Raw genomic sequence first — 22,650 nt, 5'->3', positions numbered from 1 at the left:
GGTGCTTAAAATATAATATATATATATAAACCAAACTAATCTTCAACTTTTATCGGATGATCCGAGATATATAATATTTGCTGAATTTGCATATCTCCACCTCACAATGAGTGGGACAGCTTTGAGTTATCGTAATCTCTGATAAAACAATTCAACTAATCGAGGGTGCTCGAAGTTTCGAACTGGATTACAGGATTAGTTAAACTAAGCAAACTATGTCAATGGACTTATTAAACATCCATTAGGGTCGATCTTAAATGTCATCCTCAGCCGTCAGGGCCTTCCAAGCAAGCAGGCATGGCAAACGGCACATAGTTACGTCATCCCCTGATTGGTTTCCACCCTGTGTATTTGACCAATGCCATACCAATCTGAGGGGGTCATCTTTTGGATAAGACCGTAGATAACAAGCAACGATTTGGAAGGAATCTTATTGTTCGAAGAAGGATGCCAATTATGCCATAGGAATCACACTCCGCCAAAAGAAATCGGGTCTGATTCACTGAACGGACCCAAATAATACAAATAATTACGAAATTGTATAAACACGTGGCAACGTCTTCTGAGATGATAACCTCTTTTTTATTTTCTTTCGGAGTTTTTCATTTCTTAAGTTGTGAAGTTCTGATCAGCATGATAGAAGAACTTGACATATGAAGTGGAACATTATTAAGATTGAAGCTATCTAAGGATTCATTTTCACAATTTGTTCAAGATTAAAATAATGCTCTTTGCCAAACCTATCTTACAATGTTTTATCACAGATTCCCAATTTCCCATCACGTACAGTTCCTAACCGAATCGAACCCTGAATTCCAATTCGTTAGTGGTTCAAACCATTCATGTTGGTGTACGCCTGATTCACAAATAATGGTTGGTTAAAGGTGCTACTACTACTCTGATTCATCACTTGAAATTTTGCCGAGTCTGCACTTTGGTATGGGATTTGATCACCAAACTGAAACATCTGGCCATTTAGTCCTGCATTAGTGGCCAGCATGTTCTGGAAATCATAGGTCGGATTTTCATTCAAAATCTGGGAAATTGGTCCCAAGTAATCCATGTCCAAGAAGCTACTAACGGAAAATGTCCTCGGGAAAATCACTGCTTGTTCCTCTTTGACATCATTAGCAGCTGCAAAATGATCCGTTTGGGGACTTGAATCTTCAAGTTTTGGATCCATGTAAGCCTTGTTGACATGCTTCTTCTTGTAGATCCTACACAGGACCCAGTCATCCAACTACAAATGCAACAAGCAATGGTCAGCTTAGCAAGCAGTCCAAATATGTGTTGGATAAAATGTCTCGATTGAGAAATCGAAATGTCAAAACGCTTACTCTCATGGATCCAAGTTGCTTGCTAGTCTGTTTTTTCGAGTCACTTAACCGATACTCGTGCATAATCCAATCCGTCTTGACCCCCTTTGGTGGTCTACCCTTGTAAAATACAAGAGCCTTCTTCACCCCCACATACTTAGACGCACTGTGAATCGCCTTGTCTGTGCCGGTGGCCTTCCAATAACCCGACACGGTGGCTCGATTAGGCCGGACTCCGTTCGGGTACTTCCGGTCCCGGGGGGTGAAGAAGTACCATTCGTTTTCTCCAAACTCTGCTTTCTCTGCACAACATTAACAACAATTAGTACTTCTACTCATGTGCGTCAAGCTAGTGCTAGCTAGTAATGAAAATTTCGAAACCCCGATTCGGGTACTTAATAATTAATCATACTAACCAGGCAACTGCCAGGGATCAAACTTGTAGATATCGACTTCAGGGATAATGGAAACAGGGCACGGCTTTGAAATGGCTTGGTTTTTGAGGTAGTACACAATGAGCTCCTCATCAGTTGGGTGGAACCTAAAACCAGGAGGAAGTGCGGAGCTACTATTGCCCTCCATTGTTAAGATTAGATTAACAAAGCTAGCTGCTGGATTATCAAATGTTCTACACTGCTAGAGGCAAAAGGGATATAGGACCAAAGGGATATTAGGGTTTTGGAGAAATAAGTGTTTGAAATGTTGGAACGGAGATCGCTCCTCCTTTTATGGATGGGGGGATTTGTCGTATTGAGGCGTCAGAGAGGCTGTGATTGGTCATTCGTTTGACTTTGCGTACCTCGTATGTGATACTCGCACAAGAAAACAAAGACGCTTACAATAATTTGGGGTTCCTTGCACTTGATCTATCTGCTTTCGCCAACTTTATCCAGGATGGCGATTATTCATATCAGTGGGAATATCCCAAATTATCTCCAATCTTTCACACTATGTTCCAAATTGAAAAAATATAAAATAGAAAAGAAGAACGACGAGAACCTCACACTAATAAGGTGAAGTCCTTCTGAAAGAAAACTATGTCTTGGACCATAGCTTATACCTATATTCAATCCAATATAATGCAGCCATTTTTTTACTATAATTATAGTAGACGAGTTTTATGTCTTTTCTTTTTCTCATCTGACCTCAGGAGATGGATGAGGACAACGTGCTGCTACTACAAATATATATAGTTTAGTTCACCTAGCTATATAACTGTTTTTGTTCATTTTCTTTGTTGTTTAAATTTTCTGTAATGCATCATTTCCAACTTGTTACAGTATTTGATGTATGTTATAAATGGATAATAAATTTACGTTGCACGTATACACAAATAGTATATACTAAATTTGGTGAGAATACGAATCAATCTTATTAATTCTGTCAAAAACACGATATCGATTCATATTATATATGTATTTTAAAAAACTAAGAGAGATTTCACATACGTACAAACATATTATCAAGGCGTCGAACAATGACTAATAATTTTATGTACCTGAAAAATCTTGAGGTTGTTTTAATCAAATTATTAGAAAAAAATAATACGATTTATTTGTCCACACGTGTCGAAATAAATAAAACAATACGTGATTGACTGCACCACTACGGTTGAAGCACCAATTCAAAAGAAACAAAACCCTCAACTAAATATCTTCATAAGCATTTAGCATATACGATATTACGGTATATATATATATATATATCCCAGTGACGTGGAAAATTAGTTAAACCTGAGGCGTAAGGAGAGGGCGAGTAGGAACTCCTTCCTTAGTCGCGGGCGTGGCGGAGCAGGTTGAGAATTTGGGGATTGGGTCTACTAGGTAGGCTAGGCTGCTATCCTTTCTATTTATAAATAGGACGCGTGTCCTTTCCCAAAATGGTAGGATAAGCATTGGATTAATTCTACTTGTGGCGCTTATCTAGCCACCTCATTGTGGGCTCCACGATCTTTTTGAAGCCCATCGCTTGCATTATTCTAATTTGATTGTTTTTACTTTTTAGGCGCCACTTGAAAGCGAACCTATTTATGGATTAGCTTCAATCCATTAATGGGTCTCTAATGGTAATCGGATCATTAGATTTGTCTTATTAGATTTGTCTGTCTGTGTTACCGACTTCGAAATAAACATAAGCACTTTTCTAGTTAGTCACAGCTCGTTCGAAATGTGATCAAGCGTATCAATTCAAATTTTATAAAAGTAAGGCGACACATCATGTAAATATATAACATATATTTGAATCTATGATCTCAACGATGTTAGTAAACTACTTAATCAACCAGACCGATATTGCCTACAGTGGTACAATTCTTGAGCAGCCAGCAAGGTGAAAGTGGAGGTAGAAAGCTAGTTTCTTTCCACCCCTTAAATGAAGCCTTTTGAGGTTTGATTAATATAGTTTTTTTTTATCAAAGATTAATGTAGTTTTACGACTAAAATGAGTTTTGGTTTTGTCTTTCATGTTTTGAAAACCGTTTGATTGATGATAAAATGGTATCACTAATAGCGGAATTTGCCATGATGAAGACAAAGAAGCGCCGGTCATTGTGTGCGTATATGTTGCATGGCCTTCGTTGTTGGAATGTTGGAATGGTCTAGCTACTTTGATTGTATCTTAGACTTTTTCGTTTGGTTTTAGACCTGAGACTATTTCGTTTTGTAGTAGTGACGACTTTTCTAAAGTAGTTATTCTTGGTTTGATCGATCGAGCAGGGTAAACGCACATTCTCAAAATCCCAAATGGAATTAAGGAACAATAACATAGTTTAATTGATGACTAGGTTACGATACCCGCGTACTGCCGTGAGTTGCACTATTTATTGACAATAATCTATTAGTTTATGGCCTAATTGTTAACGAATTAGAGTTTTTAAAACTGGTTTAAGCGGAGATAATAGCAAAAAAAACGAGATATAAAGATATAGCAACCGAAGGAGAAGAAGATGAGAGAATGAGGTAAAAAAAGTATATCAAGTGGCAATTGAGTAAATAAGTGAAAAAAAACATGGCATAAGCCGAGCCGAGCAGCTGGAGCCGGCACTGTTCATAAGCCGATGAACAATGCATCACCAAATAATAAGTACCGGTGCGTTGCTGCGGGTTACACTCTTTCTTAATAATAGTCTATTAGTTTAGGGTCTGATTGTAAGCGAATTAGAATTTTTAAAACTGGTTTAAATAGAAATAATAGTGAAGAAAATGAGATACAAAAAAAAAAGAAAGCAATCGAATGAGAAAAGGAGGGGGGAATGAGGTAAAAAAATTTATACTTAGTGACAGATGAGTAAATAAACAAAAAAAATATGACATAAGCCGAGTCGAGTCGATTAAGCCGTTGGAGCCGACATTGTTGATAAGCCGATGAACATCACACAAAAAAGTAGTAAATATCAAGTGATTAAGTACACTTACGTACACAATATAAACAGATAACTAAGAGACATAAGTGGAATATATAGAAGAGATAGTCATTTCATTCAAACGTGTGACCTTTCTTAAAGTGAATCTTTAGTGGAAGTCCACTGAAATCATTCAATAATGCCTTAACTAGGGTATGATGTAAGGTTTGGATAGGTCATGTCCTACGCAATTATATAATCTTTAGTACTTTGTCTTAGGATGGTAAGTTCATTACATCAATTCACTATTAGTGGCTGATGTCAAGGGGTATAAGCTTGATTTTAGGCTCAAATAGTGCTATTTGAAAATGGTAATACGACAAATGTAACTTGAATAACATATCACCTATGCATTCCTATTTGCGGCGTAGTTTTTATCGTTGGGCAGTGCCCAGTGGTTGTTGGAGAAGCATGCCATCTCCATTTCGCCCTCTATCCGTTTCACATTATAGCTTAGCTTTGCAATTAAGTTACCGCAAATGTCATAAACAATGTTTCAATAGTCTATTCAAGTAATTTTATATTTGTTCGTTTGTAATTTGTATATGATATAAATAAGAAAATAATAATAAAATACAAAATAATTATTGAAAGATAAAAAAAGTCGAACTAAAGATGTCGCGTAGCACTCGTACCATACACGTGGAAGGCCACAACGTGTTGTTTGCCACTTTGCCTTATGGTCACCCATGCTAGGAAAATCTCTTGGAAATGTTTGGTTACAATATTCACTACCAAAGCAGTGATCAATCAATTTAGAAGAAGTCTTGAATAAGCAGAAGAAGAAAAAATTCAGTTCATCATGGGCTTAAGTATTTAATGATTTAATCAGGTCATTCGTTCATCAATACAGCCCGGCCCAATAAAGGCCCAAATTTTGTCCGACCGTGGCACCAAAAACTCGTACATAACCAGAAGCTTTAGAGGCTTTGCATGTCTTGTTCCAGTTTCAGGAGTTTAGGGTTTTCGTATGGTCAAACTGCTTGTAAGCAATTCATCTCTATTTGAATTAGGGTTTCTGTTTCCATCATTCAATTCGTCATTGTTTTCATTAAAGATCAAAACTTTGGTATCAAAATCTCGCCTTTAGCTCGGATTAGAAAACCAGGCACACTTTCTGAGCTGATTTTATTTTTTTGGTTTTGTTAATTTTCATCCAATCTGATTCTGAGATTGGATTTCAAATTGAATTGGTTTCTGCTTTTTTTGTTATCAGGTTTTTGGGTGAAATAATATGTATACGTCCAGAGGGAACAATGCCTATGGACAACAGTCCTATGCTGGGCAATCTGCATATGGCCAGAATGTAAGTATTCATCATACTAATTTGCATTGTAATTTGATATTCGTTGTAGGGTTCAGTTTGGAATTTTAATGTGTTATGCTTTTGTGGTGGTTTGGAGTTTCGTTTGGCATGTGTTTGTGTGAAAAAAGCAGAGATTTTTCTGATTGTTTTGGTGTTGTTTGTTGGAATGTGTATAGTTGGGGCCTGGTTATCCTGCAAATTCAGTAGGAGTTGGAGGGGCTGATGGGAATGTGCCGCTTCCCATGGTTTCGCGGCATTCAGCAATGTTAGGGGCTGCAGAGGAAGTGGATCCCAATGCGTATAGACCACTTCCTGCAGCTGCTGCTCATTATGGGGGACAGTATAGCTCCCTCTATGGTTCGGCTGCTTTAAGCACTGCACCTCAGGTCAGTGGATTTCTCATGTAGCCGTAATCGGTTTATTGACCAACTAGTTTGTAAAGAATCATATTGTATTGGCTTGCATTATACCCTTTTGTGCTTCACGTTAATAGATCCATGAAATCTCTCTCTCTCTCTCTCTCTCTCTCCCCCCCCCCTTTTCTAATCTGATTTTTCTTAAAAACTTCCAGTTTGTGGTTACCTCACTTGATACGTGTTTTCAGTCTTCATATTCATATGCACTTTGGTGGTTTTCACACTGTCAGTCAGAGAAAGTACTGTTTTTGAGCTATGCAGCAATTTACCCATGTGGTGCTCAATGTGTGTAATTTATGTGTGCAGGCTCCATCTATCAGTGCCAAAGGTTCAGGACCATCAGTTTTGGAAAGTCGTGGCGGCTATGCTTCAGCTAAGCAGGATTCTCCAAAATTTTCATCTGGGGACTATATCCCATCTTCAAGTCATGCACAATTGTATGGGGAAAATCCAACAATTGACAGAAGGCCATATGGTCGGCAGAGTGCTTATATTGGAAGGGACTTGCAAAGTGAACCAACTGGTCGATTTGCTGATTCTGTTGGTTTTGGTCCCCAGCATCAGGTTTATACTTTCATCTTCTACATTCTTATTTATTCTTCTTTTACATTTGGTTTATTATTTACTTACATCATCTCCTGTTGCAGGCTGAGATTTATGATCGCATTGATAAGGCGGTGCTGCTTCGGCAAGAACAGTTGCTGAAAGCTCATTCTCTGCAATCTGCCTCTCTTGAAGGGAGTGCAAGGTACTTATCTCTGCTAATTTCATGTTACAAATTTAGCTGAAACTTGGTCAGCTGTTATAACTTGTAGTCGTCTCCCTTTCCCACAAATGGCCAAGGTCATTCCTCCCTTTGTCAATAGCTACATAGATACTAAGTCTGTGTGCAGCTATTGGCCAGTAGTTATAAGTTATAAGTTATAACTTACAGTTCATCTCCCATTCCCATTAATGAATGGCCAAGGCTTTTCTTACCTTTATCCCAATGTAATGTTGAATCTGTGTTCAGCTGTGTTAGATGGTGATATATTTCTTATTACACTGAGTAGCAACACTTTGTGGCAGACAAACTGATTATCTTGCAGCAAGGGGTGCCTCTAGTCGTCATCCCACTCAAGAAATTGCTTCGTTTGGAGGAAGAATGGAGGGGGATCCTCGCAGCTTATCGATGCTTAGTGGTTCTTCTTATGGCGAACAACCAGCTCCATCAATATTAGGGGCAGCTCCACGGAGAAATGCAGATGACCTCTTATATTCACAAAATACTTCAAATCCTGGTTATGGGGTCAGCCTTCCTCCTGGGAGGGATTATGGCAGTGGTAAAGGTCTCCATGTCCCATCACTCGAGCCTGATTATCCAATTGGTTTGTCTCATGGCGGTCATTCAAGGATCGATGAACGCAAGGACGACAGAGCTAGCTATCTCCAAGAATTTGAACTAAGGGAGGAGGCACGGCGTCGAGATCGTCTACGCGAGAGAGAGAGGGATAGAGAAAGGGAGAAGGAATGGGACCGCGAACGTGAACGTGAACGTGAACGCGAACGCGAGCGAGAACGAGAAAGAGAGCGTGAAAGAGACATTTTGGAGCGGCGGTTGAAGGAAAGGGAGCGGGAGCGGGAGCGCAAGCGTGCACTTGACACCAGGCGGGAACGAACTCCACAAAGAGTCTCCAGGGATCGTCGCGGTGCGTCTTTGGTAAAGGAGGGGAGATCTTTACGACGGGATTCTCCACATCATGAAACGCCACATAGGTGGATCTTGTTTTCTTTTGCGTCCTAGTTGTTAAATAGCTGCTTGTCTTGCAGCCCTTCTAACTTGGGTTCTGTTCTGCTGAAGGCGTCATTCACCTGTTAAAGATAAAAGGAGAGATTATGTCTGCAAGGTAAAGGGACCAAGACTTTACCGTTCAATGATTTTTCCAATCTGCCTTTAGTTTTGATGGGATTTGGAATTAGTGTGGTTTTGATTTTAGTTTGGGTAGCCTCATTCTTTCTTACTCCAGTTTCTCGATTGCTTCACCCTTACTTCCACTTTATCTCTTAATTCTGCATTCCTTGCCTTCATGCCATCATTGGTTCTGCCACGTTTCTTTGCTCCTGTCAGTTTATCTTCTTTTCCCTGCCTCTTGCTCTTTTCCTTTTGTATCTTGGAGTTAATTGTACATCCCTGCATATCGAGAGCAACCTTTGCTAACTGGTCAGTGTGGGGTTATATAAACCCTTAACTTCTATCCGACCTGTTATATGGTATTCTGGTTCTTAGTTGAAGGTGAATGGTTCTAGTTGTGCTTGTCGTAGCTGTTGCAGCTGAAGAATAGTACCTCCTGAAACAGGGAAATGATTGAACTCTAGAAACCCAAAACCCAGTCTTTCAAATCTTTATCTGTGTGCTAAAATTGTATATGCAATGTAAATTGCTGAGATTCCCTAAAATTAACAAGATCATTTGTTTGCAGGTTTACTCTAACAGTCTGATAGATGTAGAAAGGGATTATCTTTCCATGGATAAACGATATCCCAGGCTCTTTGTACCCTCAGAATTCTGCAAGGTTTGTCTCTACTTTTCTCTTTCGCACTTTTTAAAAGAGTAAGTATGTAACGTTTAAGTGTAAGAATTTGGTGTCTTAGGCTGTGGTAAACTGGCCGAGAGAGAACCTTCAACTTTCTATTCGGACTCCTGTCAGGTACCTTGATTAAGTTATTTTCAATAGATCTTATTTTGCTTCATGATATAAAATCCCTTAATTTCTTCGAAAAGGACATGATTAAGACATCTCACATTATTGTCAAATGTACATAATGTGACAGTTTTGAGCATGATTTTGTGGAAGAAGATGGTGCAGCTGTAATGAAAGAGCCAACAACTATAGTTGCTGAAGAACCTGCAAAATCAGGATGTGGGGATATTGTGTGGAATGTGAAGGTAATTTACTTCTCTGGACATGCTAGGTTGCATTTCTTATTCATTAAATTGTCCAAAAGTTAGGTGCAGTAAATCATCAGTATCTGGTGTCAATTGCTGGAATATATATATATTTGGAACCTTCTACATAATAGAATGTCCATGACATAATTGAAGATTCTAAGCTTGATCATTACTGGTTTTGTTTTTGTTAGTATATAAGATCCTGATATTGGCTTTTTTTCCCTGTTGCATGGAATCATGAATACCCTACTTTTCTTTCCCTTTTCAGATTATCTTGATGAGTGGGATAAGCAAGAATGCTCTGGAGGAGCTTTCATCTGAAAGAAGTTCTGATGATCGCATACCCCATATCTGCAATATCCTTAGGTTTGCCATTCTTAAAAAGGATCGCGCATTCATGACAATTGGTGGTCCATGGAATCCCACTGATGGTGGTAATCCATCAGTTGATGATAGCTCTTTAATTCATACTGCGATAAGGTTTGTGTTGCTTGCTTTCTATTATTCGGTTGCAAAGACAATACCCCATTTGATAATATATTGGATGATGTTTTCGTTATAGATATGGAAAGGATGTTGCAAAACTTGATCTGCAGAACTGCAAGAACTGGAATCGTTTTCTTGAGGTATAACTTTTCCCATATAATTGTTGTGAGGGTTAAGTAGCTTCAAGTCAGTTTATTATTCAAGGTTAAATATAACTGGGTTTTCATTATATTTTGCATGTGCAGATACACTATGATAGAAATGGGAAAGATGGATTCTTTAGTCATAAAGAGATCACTGTTATATTTGTCCCAGATTTATCTGAGTGTCTCCCTTCACTGGATGCATGGCGAGACCAATGGCTTGCTCACAAAAAAGCTGTTGCAGAAAGAGAGCGGCAGCTTTCTTTGAAAAAAGAGGTTGGATGTTTTTTCTGTTTTATACCATTAGTTAGAAAGTATAATTTATGTTCTCTTCCTTTCATTTTTTGGTTCAACCTTGGCTCGGTTGCTTTTTTTGTTGAATGCTCTAATAGTGATATTTTTTTTCCCAGAGATTGAGGGACGAGGAAGTGCTTAAAGGTAATGGAGTCATTAAACTAATTGCACATACTGCAGCATTGAAGTAATTGCACATGCTGCAGCATTGAACTAATTGTCTATGCCGCAGCGTTGAACTTGTTCATGCTGCAACATTCTTGCTATTTATTAACGGCATTCTTATATCATTCATTTGTGTTTTTTCTAATATAGATAAGGAAAGTGAATCCTCAAAACAAAAAAGAACAGAAAAAGAAGAAATAAAGAAAGAGTCTTCATCCACTGGAGAAGCAAAAGAAGTTAAGAACAAGGAACAAGATGGGAATAATACGAATGGGAATGTATCTGAAGGAAAGAATGATATGAATGATAAGAAGCTTAAGAAAATAGATGAGAGTGGAGGCAGCGAGACAGGCAATAATGAAGAGAAAAAGGAACAGGTGGTAGCTGCTGAACTTCAGACACCTGGAAGTGTGAAGTCTGGGAAGAAAAAGATTGTAAGAAGGGTTGTTAAACAGAAGGCCGTTGGTAAGTTGGCCAGGGATAGTACAACCAAGCAACCTGACAATATGGGTGAGAAGGATAACAATGAAGGTGAAAAAGAAAATCCAGAGATACCAGGTGAAGAGGAGTCTTCACCTGATCTTGCTGGGGTCAAAACTTTTAAGAGAAAAAGGGTTGTTAAGAAGGTTTTAGTAGCAAAGGCTGCTCAGAAGGAAAATAACACAGACACAAAGGTGAAAGTTGGACAGGAAATTGGCTGCTCTGAGGAGAAAGCTGAACCAAGCAGCGGTACAGTTGTGCAAGATACTAATGTAAAGACAGTAGTAAAGAAGAAAATAATTAAGAAGGTTGCTAAAAAAAAGGTCTCTGATGTGGAATTGAGCGAAGGGGTTGATGTCGATGAGAAAAATTATGTTCGAAATGAAACAGATAGTACACAGACAAAAACAGCAGTTATAGATACGCCAGCAACAAAGGGGACAATAAAAGAAGTAGCTGACAAGCAAAATGATGTGGTGAGCTCAACTAAAGCAGATTCAAAAGACATTAAGGAGGATAAGAAAGATGAGAAACGAAGTGGTGACAAAAGTGGTTGTGTCGCTACAGCAGAGAGGAGTAAATCAAAGGATGCTGAAAAATTGAAAGAGAAAGACAAAAAGGAGAGAGATGGAAAAGATGAGTCTAGGGCCAAATCAAAAAATAAAGAAGTGAAAGAAACGAGAAAGACTGAAGAACCACCTCGACACCCTGGATTAATTCTACAAACAAAGTTCAGCAAGGATTCCAAGGTAGGCTGATCAAAAACTCAACTTGCACAGTACTGTATATCCCATGCAGTCCATATAGTTTGCATGTTCCTATACTCAATACTCCTTTCCTTTTTGCCTAACTATTGGAATTTACTGCAGCTGCGTTCATCATCATTGTCACTTGAGTTACTATTGGACTATACTGACAAAGATATTGAAGAATCAACATTTGAGGTTTGTCTTTTTCTTCATGTCTGCAGTAATAATAATAATAATAATAATAATAATATTAATAATCCATGTCTGGAGTAATATTATTAATACTGGTTTTTACCATCTGGTTCACCTGAATAATCTTTTAGACTTATCTTTTGTTTAAATAACAACAGAGCTAATTGTTCCATGCAATTTCTTTTTCCTTCTTATCTCTTTTTCTCTCAGCTTTCAGTGTTTGCTGAAACATTCTATGAGATGCTCCAGCATCAGATGGGATGTCGTCTTTTAACATTTCTCCAGGTTGGTCTAATATCATTGATCTGAATATGCATCTGATTAACTTTTATTTTTCTTTGGTAGCTGATGCATCTTCTTGGAATGCTTTGTTTGTACAGAAACTGCGAATAAAGTTTGTGACAAAAAGAAACCAACGTAAGAGGCAACGAGAAGAAGAAAGTGTTAAGAAAGCAAATGATGAAAAGTCACCAGCAAAGCGCCCAAAGACAGATGAGCTCCCTGTGAAAGATCAGGTTGCTAAATCACCTGAAACTTTGAGTTCAACTCAGCCTGATGCCGTGAAACAAGAGGAAGAAAAAGCTATAACTATCTCCAAGGAGAGTAGTCCTGTTGAACCTGTTGATGAGGTGAAAATGGAGCATGCAACAGAGGATGATAAAGATCCAGAAGAGGATCCAGAAGAAGATCCTGAAGAGTATGATCCCATGGAGGATGGAAGTCCTCCGCCTGACACCAATGAAAATATTGAGGAAGGGAACAGCAATGTGAATCCTGTGCCTGGAAATGAGAAAGATGAAGTCAGTGTTAATGAAGAAAAAGACATGAAGGTTGATCAAACAGAGGCCAAACAAGAAGAAGGGAAGAAAGAGGAGAAACTTGATTCAGGGAAGAAAGAAGCACCCCGCGTAAAGGAGGTTGTTGACAAGGAGCTACTGCAGGTATATTCTTGGAGACGTTCTTTGAACTTTGGTTTATTTCAATTGTGGAACACTTGTGTTCTGTGTTTATCTGTAACTAATAACAACCTTGGCTTTTGTTGTTTTCTTACCTAAAACAGGCTTTTAGGTTCTTCGATAGGAATCAAGTCGGCCACATTAGGGTAAGAAGCAATCCCTTAAGTGTATTTATTTTGTGTTATCAAAATAGAAATCTAAGTAGAATTTCCTTTATTTATAGGTTGAAGATATGCGGTTGATAATCCATAACTTGGGAAAGTTCCTCTCGCACAGGGATGTCAAGGTGAGAATTTGTAAATTTGATGTTTCTTTTATCCATTCTATTCTTGGAATCTTGGTTCATACTTTGGTTTTCTCCAACAGGAACTTGTGCAGAGCGCATTAATAGAGAGCAACACAGCTAGGGATGACCGCATTCTTTACAAAAAGCTGGTGCGGTTGACTGACATTTGATGTTTTGAAGCCGGTTTTGTTGAGCATCTTATTTCCCTTGAAAGCTTTAGAAAGAGGGCGAGGATTTAAATTGCAGACTATCTGTTTACTTAAAATGACCTGCCAGCCGTAGTTCGGTGTGTTATAGGAGATGACTGTTTTAATTTTGATTTGAATAAAACAAATTAGTTTCTGTCATATTCTATAAAAAAGTTGCCTGTTGCCTATCACTGTTTTTCTCATCTGATAAAAGGTTTGATGGAAACATTGAAAGTACTGGGGGATGAGACCTGCACAGAAAATGAACCGACTGGGATTACTGAATCAGTGAATCTCAAAAGATCTCCTCAAGCCACAAATTTCTTCATCCAAGTATACAAACTATACTTCAATACTTGCCTATAACTATTGATTTGCTCTTATCTGAAATTTCTGCAAGTGAAACACCAACTATATACTTTGTATAATGTGAACAAGAAAGATGATCAAACAAGATATTGGAAACAATGGGAAATTAGCTATCAATCAATAGATGGGTTCAAGAATTCCAAGTCCAAGGAGACTCTTCATTGCTTGCTTTTTCATTACTTTCCCATACACCCCTCTTCCCAACTTCAAAGCTCTTTCTACTTCCACCACCGAACTGCCACCATTTCCTTTCTTTAGCTTCTCCACCACCATCTTCAACACCCTCTCATCACTTCCCACAGCTTCCACAATGCTATCAACCACAGACTCCATCGTCGGAATCCGTCTTCCCCAACTTCTCATCAACTTCTCTGAGCCATATGCAGTCCAAAATGAAGCTCTCAAGTATCCTTTTTCCTTCTCCTTAACCTTCCATTTTCTCATGCCTTCCTCCAGCTTAAAAACCACAGCACCAGAATCCAACCCTCTGTCGAGACCCATCTCAATCTCTCCAACGCCTTCTTGCCTAGAACATAGTTCAGCTTCAAACTTACACCTCCTGCAGTTGCACCTAAACCCCCAAGTCTTCGACATCTCATTGCGCTTTTCCAACGGATTCAGCACATCGAAATATGCAAAAGTTAGCTCCTCACCAGCTTTGACATCTCTTGAAGCATGAACTATCACATAGTCCCCAACATGCACACGCCTCGCATTGGGAATGCATGAATGGTTGATAAATGAAGCAAGTATCCAAATCCCCACACCGTAGTAATCACTGTTCTTTCCCAATACCTTCGACGAAATCGAATCTTCAACAATGGAATTGACATCCAAGATACTCAATATCCTACTTGCATCAACCTTTTTCTCTTCTGAGTTCCCAATCTGCTCAAACTCAGGCTTAAACACATCGATCGCAGGCACCTCAAGCTCATCCTCATCTTCACCACTCGACAGTGTACTAATCAAACTACATATTCTCGAACATTTGGTCACAGAATCCAACACGTTCTCAGTAAAATTCTTCCACATAACCAACTGAGCATTCTCATCCAAATCATGACCCGGCAAAATACCTCTCTCAGTTGCAACAGCTTTACTAATCAGCACCAAACTCCCAGCTTCCATATTCTTCGTCGCAAACAATCCCCTTCCTCTAATCCCTGATCTCCTCATCTCCACTGCTCCAATGTACTCAGCAGCCTCCGGAGGCTTGGCTCGGAACCCATTAGCCACCCACTCAGAGAGATCAAAAGCTCCAGTTTTCGACATCAACTCGAGCTTCTTGCATTTCTGCAAGTACCCATTAAGCCCAACAGAGCTCCCATTAGCCTGAGGATCAAGCTGAGCAGTTTTGAAACAACCCAATGCCATGGAGTACCTGTTCAAATTCAGCAAAATCTTACCCTTGCAGACTAGAGTCTTGAAATGGGTGCTCTCAATCTTCAGTGCCTCATCACAATCCTTCAGGGCTTGTGTGTAATCTCGGAGTCTGGACCGCGCTGAAGCGCGGTTGGATAGAGCCAGGCAGAGAGACTTGTGGAGCTTTGGGAGGTTATCTGGGGTCTGGTTGATCTGGTTTTGGCAGAGATTGATGAACTGAGAATATACCTCTACTGATTCGCTCCATTCTTCTCTGAGCAAGAGCTCTGTGGCTTTGGATCTCAGTTGCTGCATTTGCTCTTCTGCCATTTATAGCTGTTGTTGTTGAGTTGCTCTGATTTCTCAACTGGGATTGTTTTGGGTTTAGAACTAGTGAGGTTTCTTCTTCACTGTAAATTTTGAATACAAGAATATGTAACGGTCACAAAGGCTTTGGTTTATTTGGATCATTCCGTAATGCCTAACGGCTATATAAGTTTTAACAGTTCAGAGCATCTTATCTACTGTAACAAACCTACCTCGGTTTTAACTTCTTTTCATTTTTTTAAACCAATAACATCAAAGATGAGACAATTGTGCTGGAAATGCTTTGGATTATACAATGAATTCTTATGGTAAAATGGTTAGCAAGTACCACTATTTCCGGCATTCCAGAGTTTCAGGCATGCCTACCAACGTGCAAATCATCATTTTACAGAGTATAAAAGTACACTGAAAAATGAACCGTCTTCAGAAGTCAGAATAGCTCACCAAATCTTCCATAGACATATCTCGCTACTCCAGAATATGACTTGTCAAATAGCACCTCAATCATACGAGTACTTGCATATGTGACCAGTGATATCTGGCAATCTCTCCTACAGATTAGCAATCTCGCCTTGACATTGCAACCATACAATGAGTGAATGAATACATTCCAAACTTGAAAGTAAATCTCATTTGGTGTATCCAACTTCAGTTTTTACTGGGGAGTGTCAGGTTTATTACTTCTTCAAAAAGTACATGCCATCTCTTAGTTCTAATTTTTCTTCAGAAACTAGACCTGATAAGAAACCTTGAAGCTGCTGGAGGGTTTTGTCATACGTGGGATCAGCTATGCAGAACATCTGCAGAAATTTGGCAAACTCTATTCAGAAGAGTAACATTATATACAATTATCTAATCATGTCATTTTGTGCAAGCCGATCATTACAAGGAATGTTCAAGTCAGGCATACCTTGAGAGTATTATGAATTCGATCCAAAGCCATGCTTCCAAAGTTTGTGAGCATCCCTAAAATAAATTTCTGCAATAAACCAAAGATCCTTTAGAAGATTGAGGTAAATAGAGCCATGCATTTATCTAATTACAGATTGATACTGGACACATCAATACATTCCACATCTCTAGAGGCACAATGCATGCTTTTAGTGTTTGCATCCAGCATAACAACAATGCCATGAGGCAACATCAGAACATTTTCAATAGACGCCCTTTGGAGTTAATTGAGCAAATATTGCCCCTATCTGCTCTTTATTCCCAAAAAGGAATGAGTAAGGTAAAAGTAAAAGATTGGGAGATCCTCCCAGATCACAGTGTAGAAAGATTGGTAATTTCAATCCATATGCATTACATACCTCATATACAGTCATTTCCTTGCGGAGTTGATCCTCTACAGAGGTGACAGAACTCTCTCCTTCCTCATCACCAACTATAAGATCCTCGCAGTTCCCATCAGTTGCAGTGTTTCTGCAACTGTCAATCATCCCTTCCATTAGGGTAAACTCATGGTCATCAGTGTCTTTCCCAACTGATTCTGCAAGAATTCCCTATATAGGATAACAGAGGAAACAGTAAGAGCTTTAATCTTGATAATCAATGCTTAAGACTTCAAATTATAAGAAATATGAACCCTACTTTGACAGAAGGGGAAAAGTTCGGAAGTGGGATATTGCCCAATTTAACTTTCAAACAGGCAACTAGAAATGAATGTTGATACTTTGATGTCCATCATGTCCAGAATGAAGGTTTAAAAAGTACATCTGTAACCAATAAAATTAACAATTCGCTTCCAAATTTATTCAACAGCTTATGATTCTGTGCTTAGTCAATAGTAGAGATGACTTGAGTTTGGTGCTCAATCTCTATCAACTATTCTCTCATTCAATAAAAGAGGTAACTTGAATTTATAGGTTTTGCCACAACTAAGCAACAGTGTATAACGAGAAAGTAGATTATAGAAACATGAGAACTTGGGTCCATGAGCGTACCTTGCTTATCCAAAAACTGATCCTCCGATTAAGTATATCTACTGGAACCCCAACTGCAGCTGCAAGATCTTTGGAGGTCCAGCTGAAAGTAAGCAGTATCAATAAAGCTTGAAATTACTGAACCAAATGATGTACTAAGAAATTCCTCCTGTTACCTTTTCTGATCTTGAAATTGCATTATAATTGCTGCATGAAGAGGAGCAACCATGAACTGTATTTCTCTATCTTCAAATTGCAATTCCAACTGAGACAGCACCATCACTAGCATCAATGTCATATTGCCAGTAGTGATTCATGAATAATATGGGTGGTGAAATGACAACATTACCTTGACAGTACCCAGATTCTTCTTCCACAATAGCTTACGAGGGGTCTTGATTTCATTGAATCTTTTTGCATAATCAGTGAGTAGTTGATCAACAGGCCCAGGTATGTTTAAGGATTCATCCTGAAATTTGTTTTAGAGGTTAATTAAAGAACTATGAGAATTTGTTAAAGAAAATAGGAAGAGATTGTGGGAAAGGAAGCATTGCTATTAAAGATCTGATAGAAAATAGATAAAACTTGAGAACATCATGTACAAACGTCGGGATTTAGGAATCCTAGAAGATATTTCAATCTACAAGAATGTGAACACACATCCTTTACCTTCACAATATATTTTACAATAAATGACATACACCACAGGTAGTGATAGCCAACCTGGATTGGAGGCCAGAAATTTGAAGAGATTATAGTAGCATCAAGTATATCCATGGATACCCTGGTATTCCCCAGCTCACCCCCTGCATCTACATCTACCCAAAGTTATGGGAATTAAAATACAACTATTCTGGAGAGCAAATAGTCCAAAAAGAAATACCCTTGAAAGGAAATAAAAATATAATTTCAAAGATACCTGTATGAGATGGCTGAGCTATGGTTGCTTTAATATTGGTGTTGATCCTCTTAGAACCAATCAGATCATTGAGCATAATTTCACATTTCTGCATGCTGTTCTCCCCAAAATGTATCTGAAGAATGATTTCACCAAAACAAACATTAAGGTAACCAGTTTCAAGACTACAAAAACAAGTCTCAGCTGCACTCAATAGTCAATAGACCCAATTCAACAATTAATTCACTTGCCTTGAGGAGTTCAAGAGTACGTATTTCTGAATCAATGTCATAATCAGATTTGTTAAGAAGCTTTTCAGCCAGCATAACACGATATTCATTAACAAGTTGGTCTTGTGAACCAATTATGCCAACAATCATTCCAAGTATGTCAACCTTCCTTCGATTCCTGCTACCTTTCAAGGGGTCAGCTTCTACCGGGTCGGGCTCCCAGCTGAAAAGCAGAAATCATTCAGATGCATACTTTGGCTGAGTATTAGGGTAAGCAAAAATCATAGCATGGAATTGGCCTAACATGTACTGAGTTGTTCCTATAACTTGCAAACAACTGAATTGAAATTCACCCGTGACTATGCTTGTGTGCATACCGTGAAGCATTGATCCAAGCTTGCTTGTCATCAGTATGAAAATCATCCTCAGGAGCAATGTTCTCTTGGCTTTCTTCATCTCTATTTAACTCTTCAAGAAGGCTATCCCCAGTGTTTCCAGATACATTAGGATTTGCACCAGTACCATCAGTAAGCATGGTCACAATGCACTTTATGGTGTCTTTCCTCCCTCTTAAATAGTCCCTTATTGGCTCACTGACTGCTTCAAGGAAAACACCTGCTGGATCTATCGTCCTGAGTGCTTTAATTGTTGAAACATATTGATGCAAAATGTCATTTGTCGAGGCACCTGCCGTGAGCAAGCGATATTGTAGTGCGGAAATAAATGACTCCACAAGCTTGGAATGTTGCCCAGTGTATTCAAGACACTGTTTCAAATCTTCAATCGCAGGAGAGCTGAAAACCACAAGAGGAAAATATCGTTTAAGGACAACCACAAACAAAATTGAGATTGTTTAAGTGACATGATTATTAGAATAACTCAGATATCAGTAAGTATCATGTTCTTCTAAAAGGGCCCTCTTCATTCAAGCAATCATATGGAATCACAAATTTGACTACTCAATCAAATGTTATATGGAACTTATAATTAAACACCAACTGAAGGACCAGATCAATGTACCTGTCAGGATAATCCACAATAATCTCAAATAATTTTGCTATTCTCAAATCTTGCAATGTTTCATAAGCGAAATACTCTAGTCGTAACTGCCATCTAACGAGACCTTCAGATGGAGTATCAATTCCAGGATAGAATGAAGCAGGGCATTTGGTCAAAGGTGACTTGAGACCGGATGATGCACTTTCGTAACTGACAGAATCACCAAGAAAAGCAAGTAGAGCATGCAAGAACTGAAGAGGCACAGCCTGCACAATACACCTTCATGAATCAATAAGGAACCATCAGTCATAAGAGAAACTGAGGAACACCAATGTTAAGTACTATAAATGCAATAGATGGCCTTAGTACACATAGAGAGACAGTACAGAAAGACAATAGGGTAAACACCCATAAATGGAAAAACTGAGCAGAAGATAAGATATACTTTCAGATCCAAATATCCAGTTTTGACATATAAAATAAAGTGCAAAGCTTTTGTAGTGTCCCAGGCAATCATCCATTTCCTTTACTAACACACAAAATCTATGCATTAGAGAGAAATGGACTAGGAACACAAGCACAAATGGCAAATAGATGAAAAGGAAACACAAGCACAAAATTGCAAATACCTGTATCCACCCCTTAATAGACTCCAAAACAGAAACCCGGTAATCATCACCAGCAAGGTCATGAACTTTGTCCTGCATTCAACCATGAACTTTACAAGTCACCGAGACATATAATACAAAACACTACAAGCATCAAAAACATAACAGAACCAACAATGATCACCTTCAGAAACAAAAATATAGCAGACGCATACGCATCCTCGGTCATAGAAGTGAATCCAAGACTCCTCAAATCATGTACAACCCGGCCAATGTTGTTCACCAATTTATTATCATTACCAAACAACCTCCCTTGGGGATAGCATTCATCCAACTCCATATCATCCCTATCATCTCCATCCTCGTCGTCCCGAGGCTCGTCTCCGGCCATTACACTACTCAGTTCCTCCAATCTCCCCTTGAAATACCACTTGAGTATCTCTAAAAACAATCAACAAAATCTAAACTTGGTCACACACAGAAATACGAAACCAAAACCAATCGAAAAGCTAAGCTCACATAATGTACCTGGAAACTTCCGGGGTAGAGTCGCCATCAGAACCGAGGACACTGACAATTGGTACCTAGCAAACAGCTCCTTGCTGACGTCATCGGAATCAAGGTTTCTTCTTGTTCTTCCTCCTTTATAAGTCTGTAGAGCGTGAACCAGAATGAGCAAGCACTTCTCCTGGTACTGCTTTTCCAGCGAGATCTCCTCCAGGGCTTCGCCGATGGAAACGGCGTGGCGCGGCGGCGCGTCGAAATGGCGCCAGAATTTGGAGGCGCCGTTGTTCTGGAAGGTCCTCTCGAGCGCGGCGAGGAAGTGGTCGCGGACGAGGGACTCGAGGCCGTGGTCGCAGAGGCGGTGGACGTGGGATGCGAGCTCCGGGCCGACAGAGAGGTCGCCGGCGCCGCCGAGGAGGGTTTCGGTGGCGGCGCAGAAGGCGGAGTAGCATTCGGCGATTTCGTGGGCGGAGGTTTCGGTGAGTGAGTCGAGAAATATTGGATTTGTGATTGATGAAATGGAATTCGCCATTTTGATAAAACCTCCCGGGAAAACCCTTGGGACTGAACACTCGGACTGTTCAAACTTCAGACCTTTTATGCGACACAGCAATGGATGCCGTTCGATGTAGTGAATTTTTAGTGTATTCAATTGAGATTGTTTTGTATTTTAAAAAGTCTTTAGTATTCAATTAAGATTTTTTTAAATCCTTAAAAATCGAGTGATATTCAACGAGGGATTTAAATCCTTAAATATTGTTTTGTATTTTAAAAAGTCTTTAGTATTCAATTGGTTCTTTTTATTATTGTTATTCATTTCAACATATAGGACTGCTGATATCATCAGCTATCAATTAAAGCTAATTGATGACAATGATTTTGATAACTGATCCAGTGCTCCTCAAGAATTTCTCTTGAAAGGTAACATACATTGCTCTCTTTCTGTAGAACTTGGTTTATGTTAATCTGATGCTATAAACAATGAATGCCTTTGTCTATTTTGTTTGTTTATTCTCTAGTGATACTTTATGAGAAGCTATAATGCTCTTGATGATTTCTATGCCATTTGGCTTTTCTGTTTTGATGATGTGTGTAATGCAATGGTGAATACCGAGTGTGGTCTTTAAAAATCAATGAGCTACAGCCTACAGGAGACAGAAAGGCCAAAAGCTAGCAAACTCCGAACAATTACCTCTAGCAAGTTTTGGTAGTCTCTCTCGTTACTAATGTATTATATAGTTGGGTACATTAGGCGAGCGAGTTAGCAAGCAGTTTCACAAAAGCAACTGATGCCTAAACTGCTCGGTTTTTTTTATATTAATGGCTGATTTAAATTATCTTAACTACCTTGAAGACTAGGTGTTATACTGTTATAGTTTCTTAAAATACAGTCTCTCGGGATGAATTTATATGGGGCAATCTATTCTGGTGACTTATAGTACCTTGCTTTACTTGCAGATCACGAATATTTGTTCATTGGATTACTAGTGCATTCTCTAATGTATATGAGTGTGTCTTGGATTATGAAGTTTCTTTTGGGAATACACTTATGTGCATGTATCTGTGCGTGGTATAGCCATTTGATAGAACTACAAATGTGTTTGTTAGTTACCTAGACTGAAAGGCTCTTTTATAGTTAGGCTTGCATGCTAACCAAATTATTACTTTAATTGTTTCAGAGAACAGTCAGCAGATTCACTAATGCAACATTGTTTACCATTGTAGGTGTTTACAAATGATAAGACGCAAGAAGAGTAAATTGGAAGATATGGCACTTTAAGGCTGCAATATCGCAGGAATTGGCAACTCAATTTCAGACGACTACCTTTGTGATGAAACTATCTAGAGGCATCCTTTTTATGATATTAACCTATAGTTTTGCTTGTTCAGAAAATTTAGGTGATTAGCTTGTTAGCTGCTATCATCTCATTATTCATAATACTAGTATAATTCACTATATAATGATGTAATCTTGATGTAGTTTGAGGGAGATGCGATGATCGAATGTATTGGCTCAGTAGTTGCCATCGGTCCCATCACCATCTCCCTCAACCTCAAATGTTTGTCAGCATCTGTATCAACAGTTTCTTTCCCACCAAAATCAAGGATAATCATCTATTAT

The 22,650-nt window shown here is 38.9% G+C and overlaps 4 protein-coding genes across 5 annotated transcripts; 1 reads left to right on the top strand and 3 right to left on the bottom strand.

Moving 5' to 3' along the window:
• Positions 1-654: 654 nt before the first annotated feature.
• On the bottom strand, positions 655-2,015 carry LOC126790288 (NAC domain-containing protein 1-like). The gene is made up of 3 exons (XM_050516476.1): positions 1,733-2,015; positions 1,338-1,618; positions 655-1,240 (listed from the first exon to the last, which is right to left on the bottom strand). Exons 1-3 carry the CDS (start codon positions 1,896-1,898, stop codon positions 824-826), a joined length of 864 nt encoding a protein of 287 aa, XP_050372433.1. The 5' UTR covers positions 1,899-2,015; the 3' UTR covers positions 655-823.
• A 3,625-nt stretch (positions 2,016-5,640) lies between these two features.
• Positions 5,641-13,493, top strand: LOC126790598 (protein SHORT ROOT IN SALT MEDIUM 1). Its single transcript, XM_050516904.1, has 22 exons — positions 5,641-5,701; positions 5,933-6,022; positions 6,199-6,408; positions 6,745-7,002; positions 7,086-7,186; positions 7,507-8,193; positions 8,279-8,324; positions 8,898-8,990; positions 9,070-9,125; positions 9,250-9,364; positions 9,636-9,847; positions 9,930-9,993; positions 10,099-10,272; positions 10,407-10,434; positions 10,606-11,684; positions 11,805-11,879; positions 12,087-12,161; positions 12,257-12,817; positions 12,937-12,978; positions 13,056-13,118; positions 13,199-13,297; positions 13,331-13,493. Exons 2-21 carry the CDS (start codon positions 5,951-5,953, stop codon positions 13,286-13,288), a joined length of 4,101 nt encoding a protein of 1,366 aa, XP_050372861.1. The 5' UTR covers positions 5,641-5,701; positions 5,933-5,950; the 3' UTR covers positions 13,289-13,297; positions 13,331-13,493.
• A 286-nt stretch (positions 13,494-13,779) lies between these two features.
• Positions 13,780-15,390, bottom strand: LOC126791639 (methyltransferase FGSG_00040). The gene has a single exon (XM_050518114.1). The coding sequence runs from the start codon at positions 15,368-15,370 to the stop codon at positions 13,793-13,795; it is 1,578 nt and encodes a 525-aa protein (XP_050374071.1). The 5' UTR covers positions 15,371-15,390; the 3' UTR covers positions 13,780-13,792.
• Positions 15,391-15,634: 244 nt separating this feature from the next.
• Positions 15,635-21,158, bottom strand: LOC126790493 (anaphase-promoting complex subunit 2). 2 transcript variants are annotated; one of them, XM_050516743.1, is made up of 14 exons: positions 20,553-21,158; positions 20,209-20,465; positions 20,046-20,117; positions 19,438-19,682; positions 18,795-19,211; positions 18,439-18,640; positions 18,209-18,323; positions 18,013-18,107; positions 17,639-17,758; positions 17,466-17,554; positions 17,311-17,392; positions 16,678-16,869; positions 16,278-16,346; positions 15,635-16,167 (listed from the first exon to the last, which is right to left on the bottom strand). In XM_050516743.1, exons 1-14 carry the CDS (start codon positions 21,058-21,060, stop codon positions 16,045-16,047), a joined length of 2,586 nt encoding a protein of 861 aa, XP_050372700.1. In that variant the 5' UTR covers positions 21,061-21,158; the 3' UTR covers positions 15,635-16,044. The 2 variants fall into 2 exon arrangements, with proteins under 2 accessions (XP_050372700.1, XP_050372701.1); XM_050516744.1 differs by having other exon boundaries at positions 18,013-18,101.
• Between the last annotated feature and the right edge of the window lie 1,492 nt (positions 21,159-22,650).

Source organism: Argentina anserina, chromosome 4 (genome assembly GCF_933775445.1).
Source record: "Argentina anserina chromosome 4, drPotAnse1.1, whole genome shotgun sequence".
Classification (NCBI taxonomy): Eukaryota; Viridiplantae; Streptophyta; class Magnoliopsida; order Rosales; family Rosaceae; genus Argentina; species Argentina anserina.
This window is presented reverse-complemented; position numbering and strand designations above follow the sequence as displayed.

What these genes read in the sequence shown, in the direction of transcription:
- LOC126790288 (XM_050516476.1), bottom strand. Translation starts at nt 1,898, where the DNA reads ATGGAGGGCAATAGTAGCTCCGCACTTCCTCCTGGTTTTAGGTTCCAC. An exon ending in TGATCCCTGGCAGTTGCCTG is followed by an intron (nt 1,619 to 1,732) that starts GTTAGTATGATT and finishes AATGTTGTGCAG; the next exon opens with AGAAAGCAGAGTTTGGAGAA. An exon ending in AGCAACTTGGATCCATGAGA is followed by an intron (nt 1,241 to 1,337) that starts GTAAGCGTTTTG and finishes TTGCATTTGTAG; the next exon opens with TTGGATGACTGGGTCCTGTG.
- LOC126790598 (XM_050516904.1), top strand. Translation starts at nt 5,951, where the DNA reads ATGTATACGTCCAGAGGGAACAATGCCTATGGACAACAGTCCTATGCT. An exon ending in CATCATGAAACGCCACATAG is followed by an intron (nt 8,194 to 8,278) that starts GTGGATCTTGTT and finishes GTTCTGCTGAAG; the next exon opens with GCGTCATTCACCTGTTAAAG. An exon ending in GGACGAGGAAGTGCTTAAAG is followed by an intron (nt 10,435 to 10,605) that starts GTAATGGAGTCA and finishes TTTCTAATATAG; the next exon opens with ATAAGGAAAGTGAATCCTCA.
- LOC126791639 (XM_050518114.1), bottom strand. Translation starts at nt 15,370, where the DNA reads ATGGCAGAAGAGCAAATGCAGCAACTGAGATCCAAAGCCACAGAGCTC.
- LOC126790493 (XM_050516743.1), bottom strand. Translation starts at nt 21,060, where the DNA reads ATGGCGAATTCCATTTCATCAATCACAAATCCAATATTTCTCGACTCA. An exon ending in GCTTGGATCAATGCTTCACG is followed by an intron (nt 18,641 to 18,794) that starts GTATGCACACAA and finishes TCTGCTTTTCAG; the next exon opens with CTGGGAGCCCGACCCGGTAG. An exon ending in CAATTTCAAGATCAGAAAAG is followed by an intron (nt 17,393 to 17,465) that starts GTAACAGGAGGA and finishes GCTTACTTTCAG; the next exon opens with CTGGACCTCCAAAGATCTTG.